Below are 25501 nucleotides of genomic sequence, written 5' to 3' on the forward strand. Positions count from 1 at the left end.
AGATGCTGAAATAATAAATAAACAAAATCATGAATCCATCATGAAATGAGAGTGTTGCACTTGTTCAATATGTCCCCACTTCTCGGGATACTTGTGATGTGATGAGGAACACCTATCAGGAGGTAAAGAAATGGGCAAGAGATATCAAGAACCAAGTGGAGAACTTTCTTACTAGGCCGATTTAAGCATATAAGAAGAACACAACATGAATAAGGTGCAAGGATTGGAAATGACATAGAAGGAATTTCAGCCCACTGAAGACAAGATGTTCCTCGTTTCGAGGCATCGCAGAATGTCATTACATCAGTTCTGATTCAAGGAGGATTAATTGGTAGAGGAAGTGCAAATGAGGTCCACATATGAGCACATAGACTGATTATCTTGTTGCTGACAATTCTTTCCTAGAAAAACATTCGAAAGTCCTTGTTGCAATCAAGGAATTACTTGGTCTTGACATTGATACTTCCAAGGAGTTGGATTTGGATGAGTTGAAAGAAAAGATGGAGTCAACCTACTTCAAAGACATGGAATCTCTTGATAAGAGTTCACTTCATGAATTTTTCTGACTTATGATTTCTAATAGTGATCTACAGAGGCATACTTCAGATTGGGATAACATATTGGGCACATGCATGGAGAAAATGGAGGTCATTGAGTTGTAGAATAAAAACCTTCTAAGTATTAACATGGATGAACTTAGTGCAATTTCGGTTAAGTTCACTGAGTTTGCTAAAACAGAGAGAAAAGGCAGTGCATTCTTGGATGATGAGTTGTACAATGACTTGGCAACTTTCTTGTTTCTTATTGGTCCTCAAGCCATTGAGTTTATGCATTGGCTCATTTTGTGGTGCTTCTTCCTAATGGCTATTTGTGGGTTCCCCTAATTAGGATTTTCTATGGATTAATTTGGGCCATTGATTCTGTTTTAATCTTGGCCTTTCATTGTAATTGAGGCTCCTCTATAAACCTCTACTATTATTTCACAAAAGAAATTATTAGTGTACTGTTGCTAATGTACTGCCAAATTTTCTCTACTACTATTGTGTTGTACATGTTATATTTTTTTGTGATTTTTCCGGAGTAATTCATGGAGATCCAGATTTCTCACTTCGAATCGATTTGATTGTAGGTATTTAGTTAGAATTTTCTTTATATAAGTTGGATAAAAGCAACTTTTTATGCATCCTTGCTTGGCTCGATATTAGACCAAACCACTAGTGCCAACTAATTGGTAAGTCTTAACTTGTGTGATCAAATGACTGGATTCTATCTCCACGTGCACGGATGAACTAGACTGCCTGCTCTGTGAGTCCGAATCTTTGTTGTATTGCTTTGGTATAGTAGAAGTAAATGGCCTCTGTCGCATGCTCAAATATACATTCTTAACCTGTTTTATTTCTGATTTTAGTGTTTTAACATTTCGTCAAACACTTTTCCCTCTATCTGGCTGTTCTAAATTCTCTATAAGGCCTAAATAGGATGGCAGGACTTAAAGCTCTAACACCATTGTAATGGACACCCTAAAAATACCAAAAAACTGAACCAATTTGTAATGTCCCCTTTTTAGCATTCATAGCATGATGTTGTCGTTAGCCAATTTCCCCACGGTCCCGTAGGCTAACCAAGACATTAAAGGGACTTAGAGGCCATTTGGCCTAGATAGTTTCAATTGCAGATCTTTCTGAGGGGTTTTGAGGCAACTTTGGGCATACTTACTATTTATAGTAAGTCATCTTGGATATGGTCGGACATCCAGTGGCAGTGGTATGTCGATGGTAATTGTTTAAAATTGGCAAGAAGACTTGTTTATCATTGATAAGATTTGTTATGCATTGATAAAGCTATTTTATAAAGTTAAATTTAAATATTTAACTTTATTAATGCATAGACTATAGTTTGTGGGAAATATTTAAATTAAAAGAGTCCCCTTTATTTTATAACACATTGGAGACATAAGTTACATAAAAAGGAGTGATGTTTTATCCCACATTGAGAAAACGAAAGATGGAGCCCTTGTGAGAACACTATAAAAAAATGGAAGAGCTTCCTTTAGGCAGGCTTGGAAATATCAAAAAAATTGGAAAATTTTTTGGAGATTATGTCTCAATAGTTTGAAGGACGAAATCCCTTCATGCTGGAAATCTTGACGCCATTGAAAGATATGGTCTTGAGATTCAACATAGTAGCAATCCGAAAAAGCAGATACGAAAAAGCAGTCCGAAAAAGCGAAATCGAGAAAACAGGCTAAAAAAGCGAGTATGAAAAAGCAATCCGAAAAAGCGAAACCGAAAAAGCAGGCCGAAAAAGCAATTCGGAAAAAGCAAAGCAAAAGGGGCAGCATTGAAGGAAATTATTACAGCCATCTACAACTAGGTTCTTTCGGTAGTATTGCTTTTTAGGGTGTTATAAGCTTTCAGTTGTAAGTGTGCATTGTACCAACATTATCATTTTGTAATCCATGTAAATGCCAAAGTCTTGGCCATATTTCATGAGCATTGTATTTTTTCATTGCAATTAAGAAGATAATAGTTGCTGGTGTCATTTAAGCAATTTAATATCATTATTTATCAGCTAGTTAGTTTGCATACCAACTATTTGTAAAAATGCCAGTTGGCTGTAGGTGTTCATTTCTCATGCTTAGATCATATATATGCACTGAATATTGTCAAAATTAGTAGCACACTCATGTTAGGTCATTGCGTAGTCCATTGTAGTCTTGTAGCACAAGATTCTCATTGATGCAAATTGAAGAAAAAGTCAATTGAAGCTAGCTGAAATACTATATTAGTCATACGTCCCTTGCATGTGAATTGTTTGATGAAATTCCTTGAGCTTTCATCAGCATTTTTTGGGGGCAGATTTGAGGAAGGTTATTACAGTGGTATCAAAACTTGCTTGCAAAGTGTTTGACGAAATGTCAAACAACTGAAGTATAAATTTTTTTTGTGTTTGAAGAAGTTATAACCTATTGGGGTTATTACAGTGGTATCAGAGCTATAAGTCCTGCCATCCTGTGGAGGTCTTATAGGGAATTTGGATAGCCAAATAGAGAGAAAAATGTTTGACAAAATGAATGCCGGTCCAGATCAGGGAAAGGAAAGATTCTTACAATTATTAGACACCTTAGCACAGGGCCAGCGATCAACAGAGCAAAGAGGATAGGAACAAAGTCATAGATTTGAGCTTATGATGCAGATGATGGCTTGTCAAATGGGGTTGAATGCTAATGTGGGTGGAGGAAATAATCAAAATGGTAATAATCAGGATGGGGCACATAATGGAGGCGAACAAGTTGGGAACAATTTCGGTCATGCACCCCAGCAAACTAGGACAGTGAGTTCGCGGCCCATGATTCCCATATTTCCTCCTAGAGCTCCAGAGCAGCCCGTACCAGAGGCCCAGATCACTGATATACAGGACCAGCTGAGGAGAGATTGGGAAGCCGAAAGTCCAGATTTTATTGTTGCAATCACCTTTAGGGAGTATATAGATGTGCGGATGAAGCATATGCCACGTGGACATGACAGGAACCAGAGTTATGATCTACAGAAGAAAGTAGGGAAACTTCAGTTACCATATTATGATGGCTTGGGGAAGTCTACAGCAAGAGCTTGGGTTCAAAAGCTTGACACATACTTTCAAATGAACCCTATGCCTGAGGAAGAAGCTATTAAATATGCAGCAATTCACCTGGATGGGTTAGCACACGAGTGGTGGCATCATGGTATGGTCACTATGGGTCATGCACACATTACCTCATATGTGGAGTTTACGAAGAGACTGACTGAACGTTTTGATAGGCCTAAGGATTGTACCTTCCCTATGACAGGAAAAAACTTGTATGAGGAGTTTAACAGACATGCTGATTCAATACAGGGAGACATTAGCACATCTTCAGGTAATGGTTTATCTGCATCATCTTCACAGGTAGAAGGGGTTTCAGATGTTGTGCATGTTGAGCCAGTTGCATCAGAAGGTGATATCACAGGCACGCCAGATTGTGTGATTGACACAGATAGTGATTCCAGTACAGTTGGGTTGGCTGAAGTTACAGCAATTGAGGATACTGTCATGTTTGAGGATAGTATAGTTGATCAGAAAGTGAGCATTCAGGACTTTGCAGAAAATGAGTATCAAGCACAGTTGGATGCTTCTTCACATGAGATAGAGGCTAGTAGCTCTTCACTTGGTTTGGCAAGCCAACTGAAGACAGGGGACAAGGATATTGTCGCGGCTTTATCTCATCATGACAAGATGCATGGATTGATTGAGAATCACATTTGGATGATTCAACTGTAGGAGAGACAGAAAGGAGTCACAACAGGTTCTTCTTGTGACGACTTACAGCAGATCAAGGAAGGCATGGAGGCAATGAAGGTAAGTCACATACACCTACTTTCAGATTGCGATCATCTCCTTAATCTTGCAGGGATCTATTTAGATGCATTGAAGAAGAAGGAGGAGGAGGTTGACCGGTTTTCTCATGAGCTTGAGGATACACGAAATTCCTTGGTGTGTATTCAGTTGGCTCTCCAGGATTCTGAGAGACATGTGGACAAGCTTTGACTTGAGGTGAGCTCAGTTCGAGAGTTAGCGCATATAGCAGGGACTTAGTTTTCTTTTACAGTCAGGTCACATGATGATTTCTCAGAGATGATAGAGTTTACAGGAGAGTCCCAAGATCTAAGTATTACAGATGATAGCTATTCTGAGGTTACTCCTTTGGACAGTGTACCAGGGATAGAGTATAGGAGTTCGACCAATCGGCACAATCATGTGTCTAGTCAGTTGAGAGTTGGCAAGCGAGACATTGTTATTGCGTGCGAACATTTTGATGCTGCTCGCTAGTTGTTAGCAGTTTATGGATGGGGTTCTCCTACTAGTGATGAGAAGGGAGGCAGTTATCTTTCCTTGATAGAGATCCACTCTTTATGGAAGGCTATTCGGATTCTGAGACAGAATTATATGCAGTTGGTAGCCAACAGAGATTATCTTATGGAGTGGGGGAGTACAGCATACGAAGCATTATTGGCCAAGGAAGATGAGGTGAGTGAGCTTACTTAGCAGCTCGAGGTAACTTCTGAGATTCTTGAGAATACACAGTTGGCTTTCGAGGAGTCATAATTTTATTTGGCTAAGGTGACTGTGGAGTTAGAGCGACTGCAGTCTTTACCAGATTCTGTACAGTCACAAGCTGTGGTGTCTAGTGATCCGAGGATGTCCATGGTCGAGATTGTCAAAGACAATGGAGATGGGAATGCATCCATCCTTGATACTAACATTGGCATATCAGGTTCGTTCCCACTAGATTCAGGATCAGTTGAGTTGGGTGTTCCAGCAGATTGTTGTGGCATGCCTAACATGGTGGTGGCCTCTAGTACTGATGGCACAGAGACTAGAGATGTATCAAAGATCATGTGTGATATTGGTGAGCCGGCAGTTGGCATGGTTCTTGCTAGTAATACTACTCCCTTGGTGATGTCTTCGGCGGTAGTAGTCCATTCCAACATGGTTAATGATCGATTGCAGTTTGAGCCACTGACTAAGATTGGCACATTCTATCGGCAATACACTGTGAGGTATGCTCATCAATTTACCTTTGATGACCATGTTGATGAGATGATGATACAGAGATGTACTTTGGTTCCTAGTGCTTGTCATCAGTTATGGGACAGTTTGATGCCTCGGGATGAGAGTTGTGATGGGCATGACATGGCGATAGGTTTTGCGGTTGACAACTTGATAATACATGACTTAGAGCAGGAGTTTGGGAGTGATGCTTCAGCGGTCGTTGTTATTGATTCTACGCCTTTGGCTATGACATCTCCTGACTTAACTGGTGATCAGTCACAGTGGGTTGTATCACTTGTTCATGGTGAGTTGTTGAATGAGGTTGGTTCTTTTTATCAGTATTATACTGCAGGGTATGTACATCAGTTAGCATTTGATCCTTGTGTTGAGGAGTTGATGGCAGGCAAATTTGGTTTGGGTTCCATTTCTTGTTGTTTATCTTGTGATGTCTTTTCACCATCAATGGTGCATGGGAGTTATGGTTATGAGACAGTAGCCGGTGATCTGCAGAGTTGTGTTGACTGCAGGAGTTGTGCAGTGTGTGGATTCTCCATACTTGATGCAGTTTCATTCAGGAGCGTTCACCATTGTTGCATAGTTGGATTATACATTCCGTATAGGCCAGTGGGATGCATTGATGGTATTTACTGTGTTGGCAGCTTGATTTGTCCACTTTACTTGGGTTCTGATGTTCTAAGAGTTCTTGTCTTGTGGGTTTCTGACTGTGGTAGTTGTGATTTTGGAGTTTGGTTGAGCTGTAATTGTCAATTTGATTATGGATTCCTCTTGGTTAATTTTCAAAGGTTGTTGCGGGAGCCTATGTTGACTAACAACAGTATAGTTCATGACTACATTTGGGATCCAGGTGGATTGATTGGGTTGTTGTTCGACCATTGCTTGGGGACAAGCAATTTTGGGAAGGGCGGACTGTAATGTCCTCTTTTTAGCATTCATAGCATGATGTTGTCGTTAGCCTATTTTCCCACGGTCCCGTAGGCTAACTAGGACATTAAAGGGACTTAGAGGCCATTTGGCCTAGATAGTTTCAGTTGCAAGTCTTTCTGAGGGGTTTTGAGGCAACTTTGGGCATACTTACTATTTATAGTAAGTCATCTTGGATATGGTCGGACATCCAATGGCAGCGGTATGTCGATGGTAATTGTTTAAAATCGGCAAGAAGACTTGTTTATCATTGATAAGATTTGTTATGCATTCATAAAGCTATTTTATAAAGTTAAATTCAAATATTTAACTTTATTATTGCATCGACTATAGTTTGTGGGAAATATTTAAATTAAAAGAGTCCCCTTTATTTTATAACACATTGGAGACATAAGTTACATAAAAGGGAGTGATGTTTTATCCCACATTGAGAAAATGAAGGATGGAGCCCTTGTGAGAACACTATAAAAAAAATGGAAGAGCTTCTTTTAGGCAGGCTTGGAAATATCAAAAAAATTGGGGAATTTTCTGGAGAATAAGTCTCAATAGTTAGAAGGACGAAATCCCTTCAAGCTGGAAATCTTGACGCCATTGAAAGATATGGTCTTCAGATTCAACATAGTAGCAATCCGAAAAAGCAGTCCGAAAAAGCGGAATCGAAAAAACAGGCTGAAAAAGCGGGTACGAAAAAGCAGTCCGAAAAAGCGAAACCAAAAAAGCAGGCCGAAAAAGCAGTTCGAAAAAAAGCAAAGTAGAAGGGGCAGCATTGAAGGAAATTATTACAGCCATCTACAACCAGGTTCTTTCGGTAGTATTGCTTTTTAGGGTGTTATAAGCTTTCAGCTGTAAGTGTGCATTGTACCAGCATTATCATTTTGTGATCCATGTAAATGCCAAAGTCTTGGCCATATTTCATGAGCATTGTATTTTTTCATTGCAATTAAGAAAAAGTCAATTGAAGCTAGTTGAAATACTATATCAGTCATACGTCCCTTGCATGTGAATTGTTTGATGAAATTCCTTGAGCTTTCATCAGCATTTTATGGGGGCAGATTTGAGGAGAGTTATTACAATGGTATTAGAGTTTGCTTGCAAAGTGTTAGACGAAATGGCAAACAACTGAAGTATAAAGATTTTTTGTGTGTTTGAAGAAGTTATAACCTATTGGGGTTATTACACAATTGCTGATAGGAATTTAGTCAAATAATTTGCATCCAACTCTTAATTTCTCCGTTAAATGTTTAAATCCCTTTATGGCTCCGGAAATAAAATGTTAGTTTGTTTTTATGCCTTTGCATAGATTTGAAACCACATAACATGAACAAGAAGGAATTTATAATAATATGCAAACTGAAGATTAAACTACTGCTGAAATAATATTAATTTTCAAACTAATAAAATCAAATACATAGCAGACTTTCCAACTCACTAATTACTCCAACATTATAACATAATATTCTAGTAATGACTTTCCATCTTGCTGCTACAGTAATATGAATAGTGTCGCGCTACTGTGCTGCTACAGTAAAATCTGCCTTCAATCAGTCCAAGATCCTCATAAAATTATCCATTCACAATGGCATAAGCGTCGGACAAGAAGTGAGAATGATATGAGCAAACACCCAATCCGCCTGTAGCTGGAAATGCGCCCAATAAGCTTGTTAATGAAGTTGATAGCAATAAATTTCAAAGACCAAACCCCAAGGGAATGATGTCTAGAGTGTCACAAGAGAGGATAGACATCCTCTAATGCTAAGAATGGATTTGCAACTCGCACATCAATTTTCTTCTCATATTCCACCTGCCGAATGAAGCCACTAATGCTTCCTTTTATTCTTTCTCCAAGGGTCGGCTCAACTCACATGAGCAATGTGGGATAAAAGATGTGCAATATAAAACATATTAAAATAATCACTTATGTCTCCCTTAGGCGCTCGCTTTGATTTGCACACATTCTCATAAAATTTAATATTAAAGTAACATTTTAATATTTTACAACTAAATTAAATGTTACTTTAATAATACTTCAAGCATAAAAATATATTAGCTATCGAACTCCAAACAACACGAGTGATAGCTCGTCAAAAAGCTCTCGCTAAGGAGTATCAATTTCAATCACCAAAACTAGCCTCCCCTGTGTCTTGCAAACTTACTAAAAATAGTAAGTATACCTGAAACTGAGTAAATCAACTCCATTTTGGCCCAAACTGGAGATGACTAGGCCAAAACACTCTAAGATCCCTTTAAACCCTTCGTTAGCCCTCGAAACCATGTAAAACTAGGCAAACACACACACACTTGGTCGATTGCTAAAGTGGGGACATTACACAACAAGGATCTATGGTGGCCTAACAGCTAGTTTAGCTGCCTTACAGCCACAAGGTCATGCCATAGCAGAAAACAAAGAATTGACTGCCCTCAAAGCAGTCCCTTGAATGAAATGGTTGAAGTTCTTTGATTGTGTTACATAAAATTGGTTCAACATATCACAGACTTTCCAACAGGTGGAAGCAACTAAACCCAGCTAAGCTCCAGAACCAACTCACTCTCTCATTCAGACCCCTGCTTTGCAATCACCTGGTGATCAAGTTGCTGAGCCACTACTTCCTAGCCCACCTATTGTTCAAAGTAAAGATATGTTGAAATATCCAGAACTAGGATATTGTATCAAATCTGATCTGGAAGCAACTTAACCCTGCCAAGCTCCAGAACCAACGCACTCTCTCATTCACACCCCTGCTTAGCAATCACCTGATGATCAAGTTGTTGAGCCACTACTTCCTTGCCTGCCTATTTTTCCAATTAAAGATATACTGAAATATCCTGAACTAAGATATTGCATCAAATCTGACATGGAAGCAACTTAACCCTGCCAAGCTCCAGATCCAACTTGGTATTGGAGCAGGACCACTCTCACTAACACCCCTGCTTAGCAATCACCTGGTGATAAAGTTGCTGAGCCACTGCTTCCTAGCTCACCCATTGTTCCAACTTCCAAGTAAAGATATATTGAAATATCCTGAACTAGGATATTGTATCAAATCTGATATGGAAGCAACTTAACCCTGCCAAGCTCCAGAACCAACCCACTCTCTCATTCACAAACCTCCTTAGCAATCACCTGGCGATCAAGCTGCCTATTGTTCCAAGTAAAGATATACTGAAATATCCCATGCTAGGATATTGTATCAAATCTGATATGGAAGCAACTTAACCCTGCCAAGCTCCAGATCCAACTTGGTATTGGAGCAGGCTCACTCTCTCACTAACACCCCTGCTTAACAATCACCTGGTGATCAAGTTGCTGAGCCACCAATTCCTAGCCCGCCTATTGTTCCAAGTAAAGATATACTGAAATATCCCGAACAAAGAACTGACAGCCCTCAAAGCAGTCCTAATATACCTGAATATTATGGTTGAAGCTCTTTGATTGTGTTACATAAAGTTGGTTCAACATATCACAGACTCTCGAATTCAGCAGATGAAAGCAACTTAACCCTGCCAAGCTCCAGAACCAACTTGGTATTGGAGCAGGCCTACTCTCTCATTCACACCCTTGCTTAGCAACCACCTGGTGATCAACTTGCTGAGCCACTACTTCCTAGCCCGCCTGTTCTTTTAAGTAAATATATATTGAAATAACCCGAACTAGGCTATTGTATCAAATCTGATGTAGGTTCCCATTGCAAATAACAACATGCGTACTAAACATCCAAAGGAAACGACACAGATTTCCAAGGAAATAAGCGATTATAAACACAAATCTATTGAATGATTCTGATATAAAACATGCATGGTGGTTAAATCATATATATTGTTGTTACAATGTTAGAACATGCATACTTTTTCCTCCAAAACCTGTTTAGAACAATGCAAGATCTGCTCAATGTTGAACCATGAGTTAGCCCACCTCTCAAGTAGTGTTGGGTTTCTGTCCAACCTATAAGTACACAAGTATTCTGATCCTCAGATATGGTTACTATTGTGAAACCAAAAACAAGGAGAAATTATAAAGTATCAAATCAATATATCATCATCCTTGGAGAGGGAAGGAAACTCCTTAAATAGATTTTCTAAACTGTGTCTGGACCTCAAATCACAATGTGTTACTTCAAACTTGACATTGAGATTTCAAAACAAGAATAGTGCTAAAGTTTACTGTCAAAACTTAACTTTGAAGATTAAGTACACAAATTGAAATGTCAAACAATCACTAGATCCAAGTTTCAACTGATTAGTAATTACATATTAAAAGAAGCCTGATAAACAACAAGCTGATGTACAAACAAAAAATTGATCCAAAATTCAGAAATTTTAATCAATGTCCTTAGCTATGATGCCTCACACTAAGTACCTACTGAGTACCTGGTACGGGAACATGTACCAGTACCTGGTATGGGTCCTGGCATTCTGGGTACAAGTACCCATGCAACATAGATATATACATAATTTGCAATAGCTCTGCTCTCTCTAAGGAGATTAAGTATGGCTGCATCCTCTGAGAAAAGAAATGGACAAGATATTGGCAGTCTCTCTTTTCTTTGACCAAATTGAAAGTAATTGATGTACAAATGTGGTTAGAGTACATTGGGCACCAGTAACATGGCTTGTGGGAAGAAAAGTATTACAGCCAAAAGCAGCAGAAAAAAAGTGCACTAAGATAGAGGAAGCATTTAAAATAAGAGATATATGCAATGAGAAAAATAAGAAGGGACATGAGAATTATAAAGACATTTAGATAAGAAAGAACGATGGTAGGACAGAACAGGCAACAAGGGAAGAAAATGAATACCCACTTGGGAAGAAAATGAAGACCCACTTGTGGAAGGGGACTTCGACAAAAGTGGATAAAAGGCTCTTATGATCAAGGGTTTGAACTAAGCAGGCAAAGGTCAATTTTTCTCTCCTTTTTCACACAGAAGTCTAGATATCTTTTGTATATAATTGCCAGCATAGAGGTTTTTTTGAAGGTCTATCTGCTTATTATAATTAGAATCATATGTGCCAGGTTGGCCTATAGTGAGCTCTCTACTATCTTCTGTATTCATATATGTAAGGTGCTGGAGTTGATAAAATTGTACTCCTGAATCTTCACCAAATATATTTCTGCTATTTTGGGCCACAAATACCTTGGTCTTCTCTCTTTTATGGCCTAGTGTCCTACATAACCCACATATTACAGAACCAAGAGAATTTATAAGAAGAAAATCCTATAGACATAGCTTTTTCAAAAGTGGAACAAGATAGGTGGGCCTACTTTATACAAAAGTAATTGTACAAATAACAGTCTGTTTCATGCTGTAGAACACTGAACAAAGATGGCACCTTAAGTTGTTAGCAACCTACTTGTGAACTCTAATAAAGAGCAAATATTTAGAAATAAAATGAAGTGGATATAACAATAGCCAGTCTTCATCAGATTTAACTGTTCAAAAATATAGCTGCTAATTTTTTTTACTTAGACGTTCATAGTGAAAATCTTACCCAACATAGCTCTGACACAAATTTTCATGCAATGTTGCTTGAGCAATTAGCTTCTGAACTTGGAATTTAACTGTCAATCCAGGCTCCACTTCATGTGTATCTCCAATACCAAGACCACTCCGATCAACTGAATACAAGACTGAACTGAGAGGGACAGACCCAGCAGTACCAGATGGGAAATCCCGTCCAGTAAGCTTGTTGCTCATACGGGCCATCACAACCACAGCTCGTTCATTCAGAACCTCATTTGCATCACCTAAGTGGTTTACTGCCTGCAAATAACCAAATCAAATTGCTTAAAGTCAATTATGTGTAGGAAAGAACCTACAAATACACTTGATTATAAAAGCGAAGATGCATGCCTCCAAAAGTTCCCTTTCACGAGCTCCTCGCTGATGCACATGAGGTGGCGCTGCCATTGACTCGTCACCATTCACTACTGGTTGAGCATGTGTACCGGCAAGATTTGACATATGAGGAACTTCATTGATGTTAAACAGACGCCAGTTTATCAAAGGATCATGAACAAATGCCTGCAGCCAGAAATGAGTGTCTTAGTACATGGAAAAAAAGGACTGGTATTGTTTACATCAATCTGGATGTTAAACTACCTCCATCATTGCCATAACACTGTCCTTATTTGACCTAAGGACCTGCATGACATTTTCGCAAGTTGATATAAAATTTCCTTCAATGCCACTGACCCCCATAGCTTTGACAAGCATTCTAGTTAACCTGAATGGCACCTGATTGAAAACATTCAAAGATGCTATGAAATCTATAAGGCTGACTAGAAGCAAATATCAGAAGAAGTATCTTTAAAAAGAGGTCCAAGGACCCAAAATACCTTTTCTGGATATTTTTCTCGATTCATGGAAGCTTCAAAGCAATCCCCAAAATCAATATGTATAATTTTTCCACTGAAACAAATTATTAAAAAACATTACATATATTCATGAACAAATATGGAAGTATGAACAAGTTTACTGCAGAAATAAAATATCATATGTTTTATAACACAGCAAGAAAGAAACCTGAGGCGATGCAACATAAGATTGCTAGGATGTCGATCGCCTAAACCCAAGAGATAGCCCACCTGAAAACCAATAGTATTTTACTATTTTTTTAAGGAAACTATTAACTTGTGAGTTTGAAACAACTTGGATATACAGATGACAGGATAACACACCATACTCATAACAGCCAAGCTGCGAGTATAATTTGTTCGACGATCAAGCCAAACTTCAGAAGTTCTGCTTTTTAACCACAGGACCTGTATCACAATTAGCATAATAAATTGAAGTGTTACAACAATGTTAAGATACTAAAGTATCATCACAGAAACAAATGGAAAAACATTAGAATCCTGCTTTTCTAAGTTCTAACCACCATACTGTGAGCAACTATGCCATTAGTAGATCATATTGTTATATTATGCTCTAGTTCTACAACCTGTAGCTGTATAATTTGTATGGAAGAGGTTTATAATTGTACGACCTGTGAAACAATTAATCTCTATTGTTGTATGACCAGCAAATTGCACAAACTCGCCTATCATATGTCCTAGTACCATTGCATTATCTACTTTCATTGTTACCATTGTACAACACAATTTCTTCTATGCTTTACTGACATATGGTCTATTTTAATGCCCCCACCATGCGACTAGATTTTCTTATTATTATGTGACCAGATTTTGTATACCATATAAAGTCACCACTGGCACACACACAACCCTACAAGTGCTTGTACAATCAAAGTTGCATGTCTCCAAAAGTGTGTTGTATGGCACTCATATGTTACAAAATAATTTGAAGATGACTCAATCAGACAATCTGGAGAACCATTCAAATACACTGAAAAAGTTCATTTAAGTTTGTGTTATAGCATGTTCATACCATACTTTGTAGGGAGTTTAGCTTCATGTCTCATCTAAGCAGTGTGAAATAGTCAAAACAAGACCCAAGTTCATTATTGTAACTAACAGGGAATTACATTCAGCCACTACTGTATGAAGTTCTCAGCATATTTGATACATTGAGTGGTTTTTAAAAAATTGCAGATTTCACTATAGATCAGCAAAAGATAATTCAAGTAGATTTTTTTTAAAATTTTATAGATATTTAATAAGATTCATTGAAAATTTTAAAAATAGAACATTTTCAAAATAGCAATCAATAAGACCTTGCAAAAAGAGAGTGAAATATACACAGACAATCACAAACAAACGGAAAAGAGAGAAATGAGAGATACAACTGATGTGTACCAATACTATAAAAACTCTTTTCTAAGGAAGCCTCGCTATTACAGAATGTTGATTGATGTGGGTAGATAGTTTCTCAGATCATTGATGAAAAATTTTATTGGCTAAAGCACATATAGATAAAATGATCCAAGTTTCGAAATATAATTTCCAAAACTGAACTTTATTTAGCAAGCATGAATCCAACTGCTAATTAAATATAAAAAAATTATACTATAGTACATGGACTAAGCAATCACTGTCACTTGTACTCCTAGTGATTTTTCATGATCATTTAGAGCTCCCTGTTCAAGACTTTCAATATCAAAACCTATCATAAATGTTATATTAGAAATATTGCAATTCAAACATTATAAGAAGATAAGTTGACAAGCAAATAAAAAGTGAATTACTCAACAAACCAAATAGAAAACTCCCAAAAGAATATGTAGTAAATGCTCAATGGCATTGTATCCTCAATCTTATGAAAAGCAAATTGATGGGAGCTGCAAGAGCTTTTGAATTGTACACGATTGGACTTACCAAAGGAGATTTTTAACTGCACAAATCTGTGTTTAGTTAGAATTTAAGATTTCATCTCTTTAAATCATTAAGGAGTTTAGATGACACAACAAACCATTCCACTGTTTCTAGATGCCATGTATGCAGAGCTGTCATCCTTGACAAGATGTAAGTTTTAGCCTAAGACAAACTATGATTCAAGTTTCCCTCTATATTTAGCTGGAAATTTTCGAATATGCACATGGTGGAAGGAAAGGCAGAAAATATGACTGGACCTATATCAAGAAAAAGAAAAAGAAAAAGAAATAAAGCCAAAACACCCTTTAAAGTGCAATCAACAAGGTAAGGCAATACTCAAGGTGTCACACATTGTACACACCAAAAAGAAATGTCTAAAGAAGTTTCCAAACAAAATCATATTTACAAGAGCAAGTATTGATAATCCAATGTTCCCTCTATTTATTGCTATACATCGTAAATTACATACATTCAATAATAACAAAGATGGCAACGCATATCATAGATGTGGGTAATATATATCTTTATTCGTTCATGAGTTTATTGCAGAGAAGAAGACCAGAGATGGTTAGCCAAGGATTACAATTCACCCGAGTGGACCATACTACTTTCCTTGACAATACATAACATATTTAAAGTAAACAACGGTTGCCAAGAGGAACACAACCATCAACCAGTTGATACGTACAACTACCAGAGAGTGATAACCAATCATATGGTGTTGTGTTCTCAAACATGGTGATGGATTAGTTATATGGAGGTGCCATATTAGTATTGTGATAGGAGTCGTAAATGATGTTGATGCCATAGAGAGGTGTCATATGAGTGCCACACATGAGGTCACAAGTACTAGCTCCGCCTCTATTTTGTATAGACCAGTGAAAGATTAACTTCGTCCTCAATTTGTACTACAAAGTTGCTAGTGAGGCAAATTCCTACCAAGGATGCCTTCCACTTCTTCAAAAAAAAAAATGTGCCCTCATCAAGAGTGTAATTAAACAATGCCCTCTGCATAGTCTTCATTTTCTTCATTTTCTTTTTGCATAGACCAGTGAAAGATTAACTTCGTCCTCAATTTGTACTACAAAGTTGCTAGCGAGGCAAATTCCTACCAAGGATGCCTTCCACTTCTTCAAAAAACAAATGTGCCCTCATCAAGAGTGTAATTAAACAATGCCCTCTGCATAGTCTTCATTTTCTTTTTGCTTTTCATTTTCCATCACTCCATGTTACATATTTCTCTGTTCGTACCGTTTGATGTATCACACATTAACTTTATACACTATCATTGAGTTGTCTCAACTTGATCCTCCAACTCTAGCATATTAATACCCTTTTTCTTTGGGAAATTGGTGTCTTCATGGTTTCCTAGTCCACACCATTTGCAAAATGATTGCACATTGTCTTTCTTATCTTGGTAGTCTCTTACAAAGTGTTCTCATTCACTACAATATCAACACCATATTGATAGGATGTCCTCTGTAGTCATACTACAATTGATTTCAGCCTCCTCGTAGATTTTTGTAACCACTTGGCAATAGATTTTTTGGTTTTGATGGAGTTGGCTCTCCCTCTGTGAAGAGTAATTGTGTACTACTCTTCAAATTATATAGACACTTCATTATTAAATGACCCATCAATTAACAAATCTCATAGGATGTCATTTTAGGACAATAACCTTTCGCGTGGCCCTCTGTTTTGTACTCAGTGCACCATTTTTCATTGCTTTCTTTATTGGTTCCTTTCTCTACCTTCATTTCTCTCAGTGTTCTCATCATATCCCTTTATGGGGCCTTGACTGTTGTCAATTCATCATCGCTACTACTCTCAGTGCTCTTGTCACCATTCACCTTCTTCTTCCCTTGGGAATATGTCTCGTTTCCACTCTCAATGTCCATCACTCAATTGTAGGCTTGAAGGTATGAGGATGGAGATAATAATTTCAACTTTTTTGTGTAATATGGGAATCAGCCCCTCAATGAATTATTATGAAAGTAATTGGTAAAATATTGAATAAATTTAATGACTAATAAAGCGATAATTTACATGTAACAAACGAATGATGTTTCTATTATGAAACAATCGTAGAATTAGAAAGTTTCTAATATATATAGAATCTACAATATTCACCATTAAATAAGCAAAAATAAAGATTAATTGTTCCTTTCCTTTTGCCTTCAACAATTAATTGTTCCCTTCAGATAAATTACTAATGCTCTGTAGAATAGTTATAAATGCACAATGCATAGAACAATATTACATAAATTCAAACAATATAACAGAGTATAATCTAATGGATTGTGGAAATCTAATAAGAATAATATAACAGAGATTAAATTGTAGCAAAATACCAGAATGACGAGGAAATGTTATTTCTTTATTGATACAAAAACCATGAGTACATCATCCATATTCCAAGGTTCTTATATAAAAGTCGGTTGGGAAAACCAATGAAAGCAACCTGTCGCTTCCTAACTACCCATCCCAACAAAGCAAACTAATGCTTAATTACAATATTACTTTATTACATACTAAACTTATCCCCTCAAAAAAAAGAAGTCATCTTCTAGACGACAACCCATCAAAGACAAAAAGAAAAAGCAGACTGCATGAAGAGGTTTGGGAAGACATCCCTAGACTCGGGGCTCCACGGAGGCGTAGAAGATCACATTCGGCAGCCTTTTGTTTGGCATCAACTCTTGTAGAACACGCAATGCATCCATCTTTTCTGCCTCTGCTGTTGTGAATTTCTCTTCCAGGGCAGTCTTTTCTATCCTCCAGGTGTTTTCCAGGGCAGTTTTCTCTACCCTCTAATTTTCCTTCAGGACAGCTTTTTCTACCTTCCATTTTTCTTCTAGGGCCGCTTTTTCTACCTCCCATTTCTTATCCAACCGTCCCGTCAAGTCCTTTTCTTGCTGAAGTTCTAAGTATAGCTTTCTAAATGCAACTTCCGTATCTGCAAGTACCTGTGGAAGAGGTGACTGTTCTTTAGTTTGAGGTATCGTGAATCGGTTTATCCACTCGGCAGCTATGTCCTCCTGCTTGTACCAACTCTGCTGAAGCAACTCCCAATTTGTAGGGCAATCCTTCTTCATGAATGTTACCAGGGATTTCACAGCTCTAGCTATGATGCCCGGATTCTGATTCTTAGCCTGCTTTATAATCTCCTTAGTGGTATGTTCCATATCCTGCAATTCTTTAAGGATTCTTTCTGCTCTGTCTTTTAATGAGAACATTTCCAAGGGTCTCAGGCTCTCACTTTGTATCTTTGTTTTGTCTTCCCCTTCTACAACCAAGGGAGTTGGTGAGGGTACAGAAAATCAGACATACATGACATAGATCACCCAAGTTTCATGCAGGGGTGGAACACCATGAACACACCACTTCATCTAGCAGCCTTTGCAATGAAGCCAAAATGGTATGAGCCTGGGCCTGGAAGTCGTGCTCCTAGTGAGGATGCTAAGGTGAGATGTGAGGTTGTGAGGGCCCTTCAGAAGGCGTAGTTAGCTGAGAATTTTAGTAGACTTTGTGAGCAATAGGCTGCCTTCACAAACCTCGATGATCCACAATTAAGCATACCAGAGGCAAAAATGGACAGAGCAATAATGGCACAGAAAACCCCCTTCAATGGTGGCAATGGCATGGATCAGATGCACGAGAATTGAGGACACTTTCAATTTGTCTCCTCCCATGGGCTGCTAGTTCCTCCATTGCAGACAGGAACTGGTCTATGTATAGCTTTATCCACTCCATACAGAGGAAGAAGATTACCTCTAAACAAGCGGAGAAGTTAATGGTTGTGCACAGTGCTCTGCCACTCATAAATATTAAGACTTGAGAGCATTGACAGACTCCAGCTTTATGGCGGGATACTGATACTGAAGACACAACTCAGATTGATGAGAACGACACCTAGCAGGGATAGCTTGTCATTTTGTTTGATAACACAACCTTTGAGGCTCAGGCTGACAGCGATGGTGACACTGATATTGATCAAAATTACGGGCAGCAAAATACTATCCTTGTTTTCATTGACTATGCAGATTGAAACTTTGAGTCTTCTGATATTATATAACACATTGATGCAATGATAATTGAATCTTGATATATGATATGATGCTTTTAACTCTTTAACTTCTCATTTTGTTGATACTCGCAACCTTTGCACATTTTGATATATGATATGGTACTTTTCATTGTTTCAATGAATTATATCTATGAATTTATGAAATTGAAATTTGAACTCTCATTCGATTCATTTGATGCTATGTTCTATGATGGCTCAATGAATGATCTTTGATTTTAGATGTTTAAATGTTATTACGTTGCTATGATGAATGTTACAATATCATATAATTCATGCATACATCTGAAATGTCAAATTTATATACATACATACATATAATTGTTCCCTGCGGTCCAAGGGAGAAAAAAATCGCTCTAAAATCCCATTTCCTTGTCCTCCATCCCAGAAACTTGTGGTAACATATGTTGAAATGAAATATAACTGGATTCCAGTACAGTTACCATCCTCTTTTACTAGCTCCAATGGGAAAAACTTGAAGCCTTATATTTTGTCAAACGTTGGTTCTGCTATCTATAGGAAATCAATATTATGTTAAACAACAATAGTGGCCCAATGAACCACAAGCGCTGAAAAGAATAATAAATTATGCAACACCAAGATATCAATAGCATGGTGACTTCAATTTCTAAAATTTGTTGCTCTTATGTACATGATCCAGAATTTGTGTTTTCAGAATCACCCAATATAAGTCACATGTTTCATCTATGTCAAATTATCAGTGTATCAGATGGACAATGGAAGCAATGAATTGTTATTGTTCTTTCCCTTTATATTTTCAGTATGTTTTTTGGTTTATGTTATTTCTTAGAACCTCTTTTTATTTGTAATTTTGAAAACAACAAAATTCAATTCAATAACGATGTTATTGCTCATCATTCACTGTCCCCAAAATTCAGGAAAAAATTTGCAGTCCCCCAAACTCATCCACATATCCCACATCCCTTACACTAGAATAAACACTAAGGAAACCACAAAACATGAAAAAACCTTCCAGCACACACCCTTACCTGTCCACAAACTGACTCTTCCAACTTTCCTCTTTGTAAGGAAAGAGGACTGATTGCTCTTGAAAAATTTCAGGAATGACAAGGTGTGATTTTAAAAGTAAAATCGGGTTACCTTAACGTAAGCTCCATAGTACCTTATAAGAACTGTATAATATTGCCCTGATTATAGAGTTTGAAATGTTGAGAATTCCAGGTTACTATCTTTCTAATGTGCATCATCTATCTTAAAACAATATTGTCCTTAAATTTATAATGTATGCATGTTTATCCAAGTCACTTCATGAATTTCAAATTCAACTTAAATGTTTACATTTCATTAAGAGTGATTGTCCACATATAGACCAACCTTAGCCAAATCATTGCCTTCTGTGTTCTCAAGCGCATGCTCAAAGACTTCAATCTTTGCTATTAACGGCAGATGCTCATAATCCGGAGCAAAGGCTAGCATCAAGCGATGTTCCAAATTCACAAATATCTGGTTATAAATAGAATGAAATATTAAGAACAGGAATGTCAAAATTTACATTGGCATAACCAATAATCTCCTTACACTAAACGTATTTGGTATTTCAAATCAAAACAGAAAATGTTTGAACTTTTAATAGCTTCTGAAAAAATAATTTGTGAGGACAAATAACTTAGATACCTTCCTTGCTTCTCTATATTCACGAATAAGATAATGGAGGGTGTCACAATTGGAAACCCAGCCTATTAGTCCACTATTTGGAGACAATGGTATTACATCATAACGTTCAATAGAGAGATCTTTCTCCGTAGTTTGCCTTGAATTTGCCAACAAGGTGTTGACAAGACCGAATAACTGTTTCAAGGAGAACGGTTTATTTGTTAATGAATGAAATTGCTTAAAGTTACAGCTGTTGCTGCAGCAAGATTTTAAAAGATTAAAAACTACAGACATAACATATCACTTCTAATCTTCCATCTGAAGAACATTTGACAGCAATGCTGACAGAATTTATATCCTTCTCAGACCCAAATACCAACATCTATATGCTATCTTGTAGAATCTAAATATCCAAAAAGCCAGAAGTCTGATCCAATTGCAAATTCCTTGGAAAAAAAGAAACCTTGATTCCAATCAATGTCATCACTTTTAGAATAAGGTAGATAACTGATTACAAACCTGCATGACACGCTCATCTTGCCGCAAATCTTCATGACCCTTAAGCAAAAAAGCATAATCCTTACCATCACTTCCATGAATAGTCAACCTCCGTGGTCGTTGCTTTGATGTTATCACAACAAGCTGGGGAGCAAAACCTGCTATAGTCACCACTGGAAATCCTGCATAGTTTGAAAAAAATAACCATTAACTTGCAAGATGAAACCCATGATCCATATCCTATAAGGAATACGGCAACATATCTTGCCGATAAAAATTACCTGCACGATATGTTCCAGGTACTGCTAGTTCCAGATTACGAGCAGAGAGTAATTCCGGGGAAACATACTGCAACATCCATGCTAGTGAGTAAAGGGACAAGCATTTAGAAATCTAGAGAATACTCCTTATTGAATGAAACCAAAGAAACGCATCACCTGCAATTCTAACGTAGAAAGACTGCCAAGCTGCTTATTTATACGTTTAAAAACATGATAATATAGATCCCAAGCCTGTAAAGGGAATAAAAAATTAGATATATTAAAGCATCTTATATTCTCTCTGAACAACTTTAGTTTCAAATACCTGAGTGAGTTCAGCTTCTTTTCCAGTTTTTCGATATTTCAAACAACACTCGTGAGCCTCCAGCAATTCCCGTCCATATGCCTGTTTAAATGAGATATTATTGGTTATTAGCCATCAGGTATATAGAAAATATACATATTAGTAACGAAGAACAACAAAGATAATTAAGCAGACAGAGAGTGAGAGATTACAGAAGTTTATATGCATCTTTACACAAGTAAGGAGCAATTCATGGTACCACAAATAATACGAACAGACTACTGCCTTAAGCATGCTAGGATCTTTTAGTCCTAAGCAAACCTAAAAAGCTAGATGTTTTGGACCAAAATTACATGCAACTGGAAACCAGTATTAAACAATAGAACTGGAGGTTTCAATGTGGACATGTTCCCCTTCAAAAGTGGCATATTTCTGAAATGGGGAGAACCACAGGGCATATAGATGATCATAACAAACACCCTCTACTGCTCAAGCCATGGAGGGAATGTTTCCGAAAAATCCCTATTACTGGCAATGCTGAGGATCCTAGAAAGTCTGTAGTAGAAGCCTATCAACCATCTTAAAGAACTCCAAGAAGTCTCTGCTATTGATACATGACCCAAAAATTGTGAAAACTAATTTGCCACGAGTATCATTACCTCTAAAATTGTGTGTGTGTGCACGTGTGTGCGTATGTGTGTGCGTGTGTATGTGCTGACATTCCACTGGAATTACCACCAACACTTTCTCACTACATTGAACGAGAGGAGGGGGAAGACAGAGACTACAATCCAGCATTCAAAGAAATCCTCAAACCTTCAATGTGAGACTCGGCAAATTTTGAAATTTATAAAAAACAATTGACATTTGCACTCTCATTTCTAAATCAGAAATATGATGTTAATTTCTTTTGTTTTCAGTATGAATTTTAAATATACTATACATTACTCGTAGACGGATATTTCTAATTATTATTATTACATTTAATTTTAGCATTATTTACTGATACTTTAACTATTTAAGGTTTTATAAGAGCTATTTTAAGGTGTTTATTAATTGAAATATTCTAGGAAAAAATAAATTCTTTGAAAATTTTATTTACAAATCTGACCGATTCTATAGCCGATTTTCAGTTGATTTTTCGAGTTTCCTTTGTCTACACCTCATACAATTTGTGTATACTTCGCTTCTACACTTTGTGACCTGAAGTACGAAAAAAAATCCGTCTCATGCAACCTAACCCCGCTCTTGCTACCATCCCACATCAATTTGTCCTTGCCAAAGTTAAAAGTTCTCTATTTGATAAGGTTCTTTTTAGATCTTCCAGATCCTTAGGTAGGATGTTCATGTCCTTAAAATCCTTCCATTTCCAACCTTTTCCTCCATCCTCAAAGGTTGTATAATCTATAACTCTTTTCCCCATCTAGCTTCAAGTGTCCACCTTGCTTGGGCTAGTTTACCATTCTTTTCCAAAGCACCATATCCTCCCCAAGGGTATTCCCAGAAGAAAGCTTCTTCCCACATCCCTAGGTTCCATGTTAATCTATCCTGGATGGAGGAGCTACAATCCACCATGAAGTTTCAGATTCTCGATCCTCTAGGCGGTGGTTTCTCCCTAAATATGTTGATCAGATCAGTATTGCTCAGATATTACTTTATTAGTATCTTTGCCAACTTGAGATGTGGATTCTTGTACATTCTCCACATACTAGTTTCACTCTTAAAGCTTTACCTTGGATTTTGATGCCCCCGGTTCTTACACCTCTCTCGCCTTTTGGTTTGCATACCTTGTCCTAAGCTAACAAGGAATTTTTTTACTTTCCCATGTTCCCTGCCAAAGGAAAGTCCTAAGGAGTCAAAGAGGGCCAAAGGTCCCTTTCATAAGAAGGCCCTTTTGAGGCAATTTGTGACCAAAATAAAATAAAATCTAACAAATTCAGTCATATTGAGTTATAGAAATATCATTAAAACGGCCTTAAAGTCCAAGTCAGCATTACCAGGGTCAATGTGCATCTCCTTCACATCCTAGTAAAAAGTGGTGGGCCATGTGTTGTGTTGTTACTTAAGGATATGCAGTAATACATAGATTTTTTGGTACTTGTGAAGAGCAATATGCAACACTTACTATTATGCAAATAAAGACTACTGGCAGCTTCCAACACCCACAGGTTCATATTTTTATATCTCATGCAAGGGAGCCTATGCAGAAATGTTGCATGACAATTTCCCCCAAGTCAATACTAAAGATGTTTAGTATTCAGATGATAGATAAGGTAGATTATCAGCATTTCATTCCACATTATCTCTTTAGTATAAGGAGGCTACAACTAAGGTTTAATAGTATGATGTTATTATGTGAGATTAGACGTGAAAAAACTTACAGCCACATACTTGAATAGGACAATTCCAAAAATAATATGGATCACAAGGGGATTCAATTTTATCGTGGATAGGTAGAGATGCATTAGGTACTGTGATTTCATCGATATCATGGTGGCCTGGATTGAGAGCCATCACTTAGATTTGTTGACCATTCAAGGCACCACGAGTATGTTCAAGGAAACTCATCAATTTCACATCCTCAAACATGCTATTGAGAAGTTTAGCCCTAAGAAAAAGGTGCAAGTTGTGACACATGGTTATGTGTTCACAGCAATAGGAAAGATGTGTAGTCGGCAATTGGTTTGTAGTCGGCATTCAGTGATTTAAGTATTTAATACTATGTTAGTGGGTAGTTAGGAAGCAGGGAGTGTGTCGGTTGGTTTCTAACCAACCAACCCCTTTATAAGCAAATTGATACTTGGACATTGTGCATTCATGTTTTTGGTAATATTAATAAAATAAAACTGTTCCTCGCCTCCATTAGGACAAGATTGTGGTATGGTATATTGGTCAGTCTGACAGTAATAGTTGTATGATATTCTGTAACTTTTGGTAGTAATTGCTCTCTACATTTTTGGCATCGTTGCCTAAGTTCGGATCTGGAGGTTTTGTGCTAGACAGGATGGACTAATGGGAAGACCATTTATACCTTGCATCCAAATTACTAATAGCGACAAAGAGGAGGAGGAAATAACTAAGGAGGATCAGTTAACACGCGACCTGGTGATAGCATGGGAAGTTGAGGTCGAGCAGTACGTGCAAAGGAAAGCCCATGAGAGGATGGTTCCTGAGAGCACAGTACGTGACGAACTCTCCGTACCGCCGACGGTGCATGATCTCCTAGGAAAGATTCCTCGGCTTTTGGCAAGGAACCTCGTACATGTTGACGACGAAAGACCACAAATCGAGAGGGAAAGAAGGCGGCAACAAGTTCTTCAACGGTTTACTAAGAGGGTGTGGAATCCCAAAGGAGAGGAACCCAATAAGCCAAGATAGGGACATAGGCACTGAATTACTTCATGCCCCTAATTCCAAATAAATATCGGAGAATAGCACCGGAGGACAAAACTAAGGAGGAAGTTGCCCTAAGAACCTTACGTCTCCAGCAACAAGAAGAGAGATGTCGTAACTGGAGAACACAAGGGGATTCCTGTCAAAGTCAAGAAGGTTGAATTGAACATACTATTGAGGAACTAGCCAATTTGGTTATTTCGGAAACACCGAAAAGGCAGTTCGGGTGCCAGAAACTAGAAACCCCTAAACAGCAAGAACTCCGTCAAGAGGAGATAAGGAGTTAGGAGTCTAGCCCATCAGGAAGTGGAGTTCTAACGGGAAGTAGGGTTCCATCCGACGAGGGTGTTCCCTTAGGAAGTGGTGTTTCATTAGGAAGTGGCATTCCACCGAGAAGAGGTATTCCATCTGGAAGTACGGTTCCACCCGGTGGTGGTGTTCCCTTGGGAGGATGGGTTCCATTGGGAAGGCTGCAACAAGGAAAGAAAATGGCAGTCGATAAACAAAAATTGCCTAAATTTACGAGGGACGGATCAAAGAATCCTGCT

General features: G+C 37.7%; 1 protein-coding gene across 3 annotated transcripts in view; it reads right to left on the reverse strand.

Moving 5' to 3' along the window:
- Nucleotides 1-25501, reverse strand: part of LOC149575709 (serine/threonine-protein kinase TOR-like) — a 214384-nt gene that overhangs the window by 29685 nt on the left and 159198 nt on the right. For 2 of the 3 annotated variants that reach the window (XM_089815481.1, XM_089815480.1), the window contains exons 45-56: nt 21582-21662; nt 21434-21508; nt 21278-21344; nt 21018-21178; nt 20520-20693; nt 20220-20348; nt 13187-13270; nt 13032-13093; nt 12845-12917; nt 12609-12743; nt 12360-12530; nt 11998-12269 (exon numbers count right to left, since the gene is read on the reverse strand). In XM_089815481.1, the coding sequence (XP_089671607.1) occupies nt 11998-12269; nt 12360-12530; nt 12609-12743; nt 12845-12917; nt 13032-13093; nt 13187-13270; nt 20220-20348; nt 20520-20693; nt 21018-21178; nt 21278-21344; nt 21434-21508; nt 21582-21662 (1484 nt within the window). The remainder of the gene's footprint in view (nt 1-11997; nt 12270-12359; nt 12531-12608; nt 12744-12844; nt 12918-13031; nt 13094-13186; nt 13271-20219; nt 20349-20519; nt 20694-21017; nt 21179-21277; nt 21345-21433; nt 21509-21581; nt 21663-25501) is intronic. The other variant, XM_089815482.1, reaches the window with a different exon arrangement.

Source organism: Cupressus sempervirens, chromosome 2 (assembly GCF_028749045.1).
Source record: "Cupressus sempervirens isolate cs-2001-9-10 chromosome 2, ASM2874904v1, whole genome shotgun sequence".
In the NCBI taxonomy this organism is placed as follows: domain Eukaryota; kingdom Viridiplantae; phylum Streptophyta; class Pinopsida; order Cupressales; family Cupressaceae; genus Cupressus; species Cupressus sempervirens.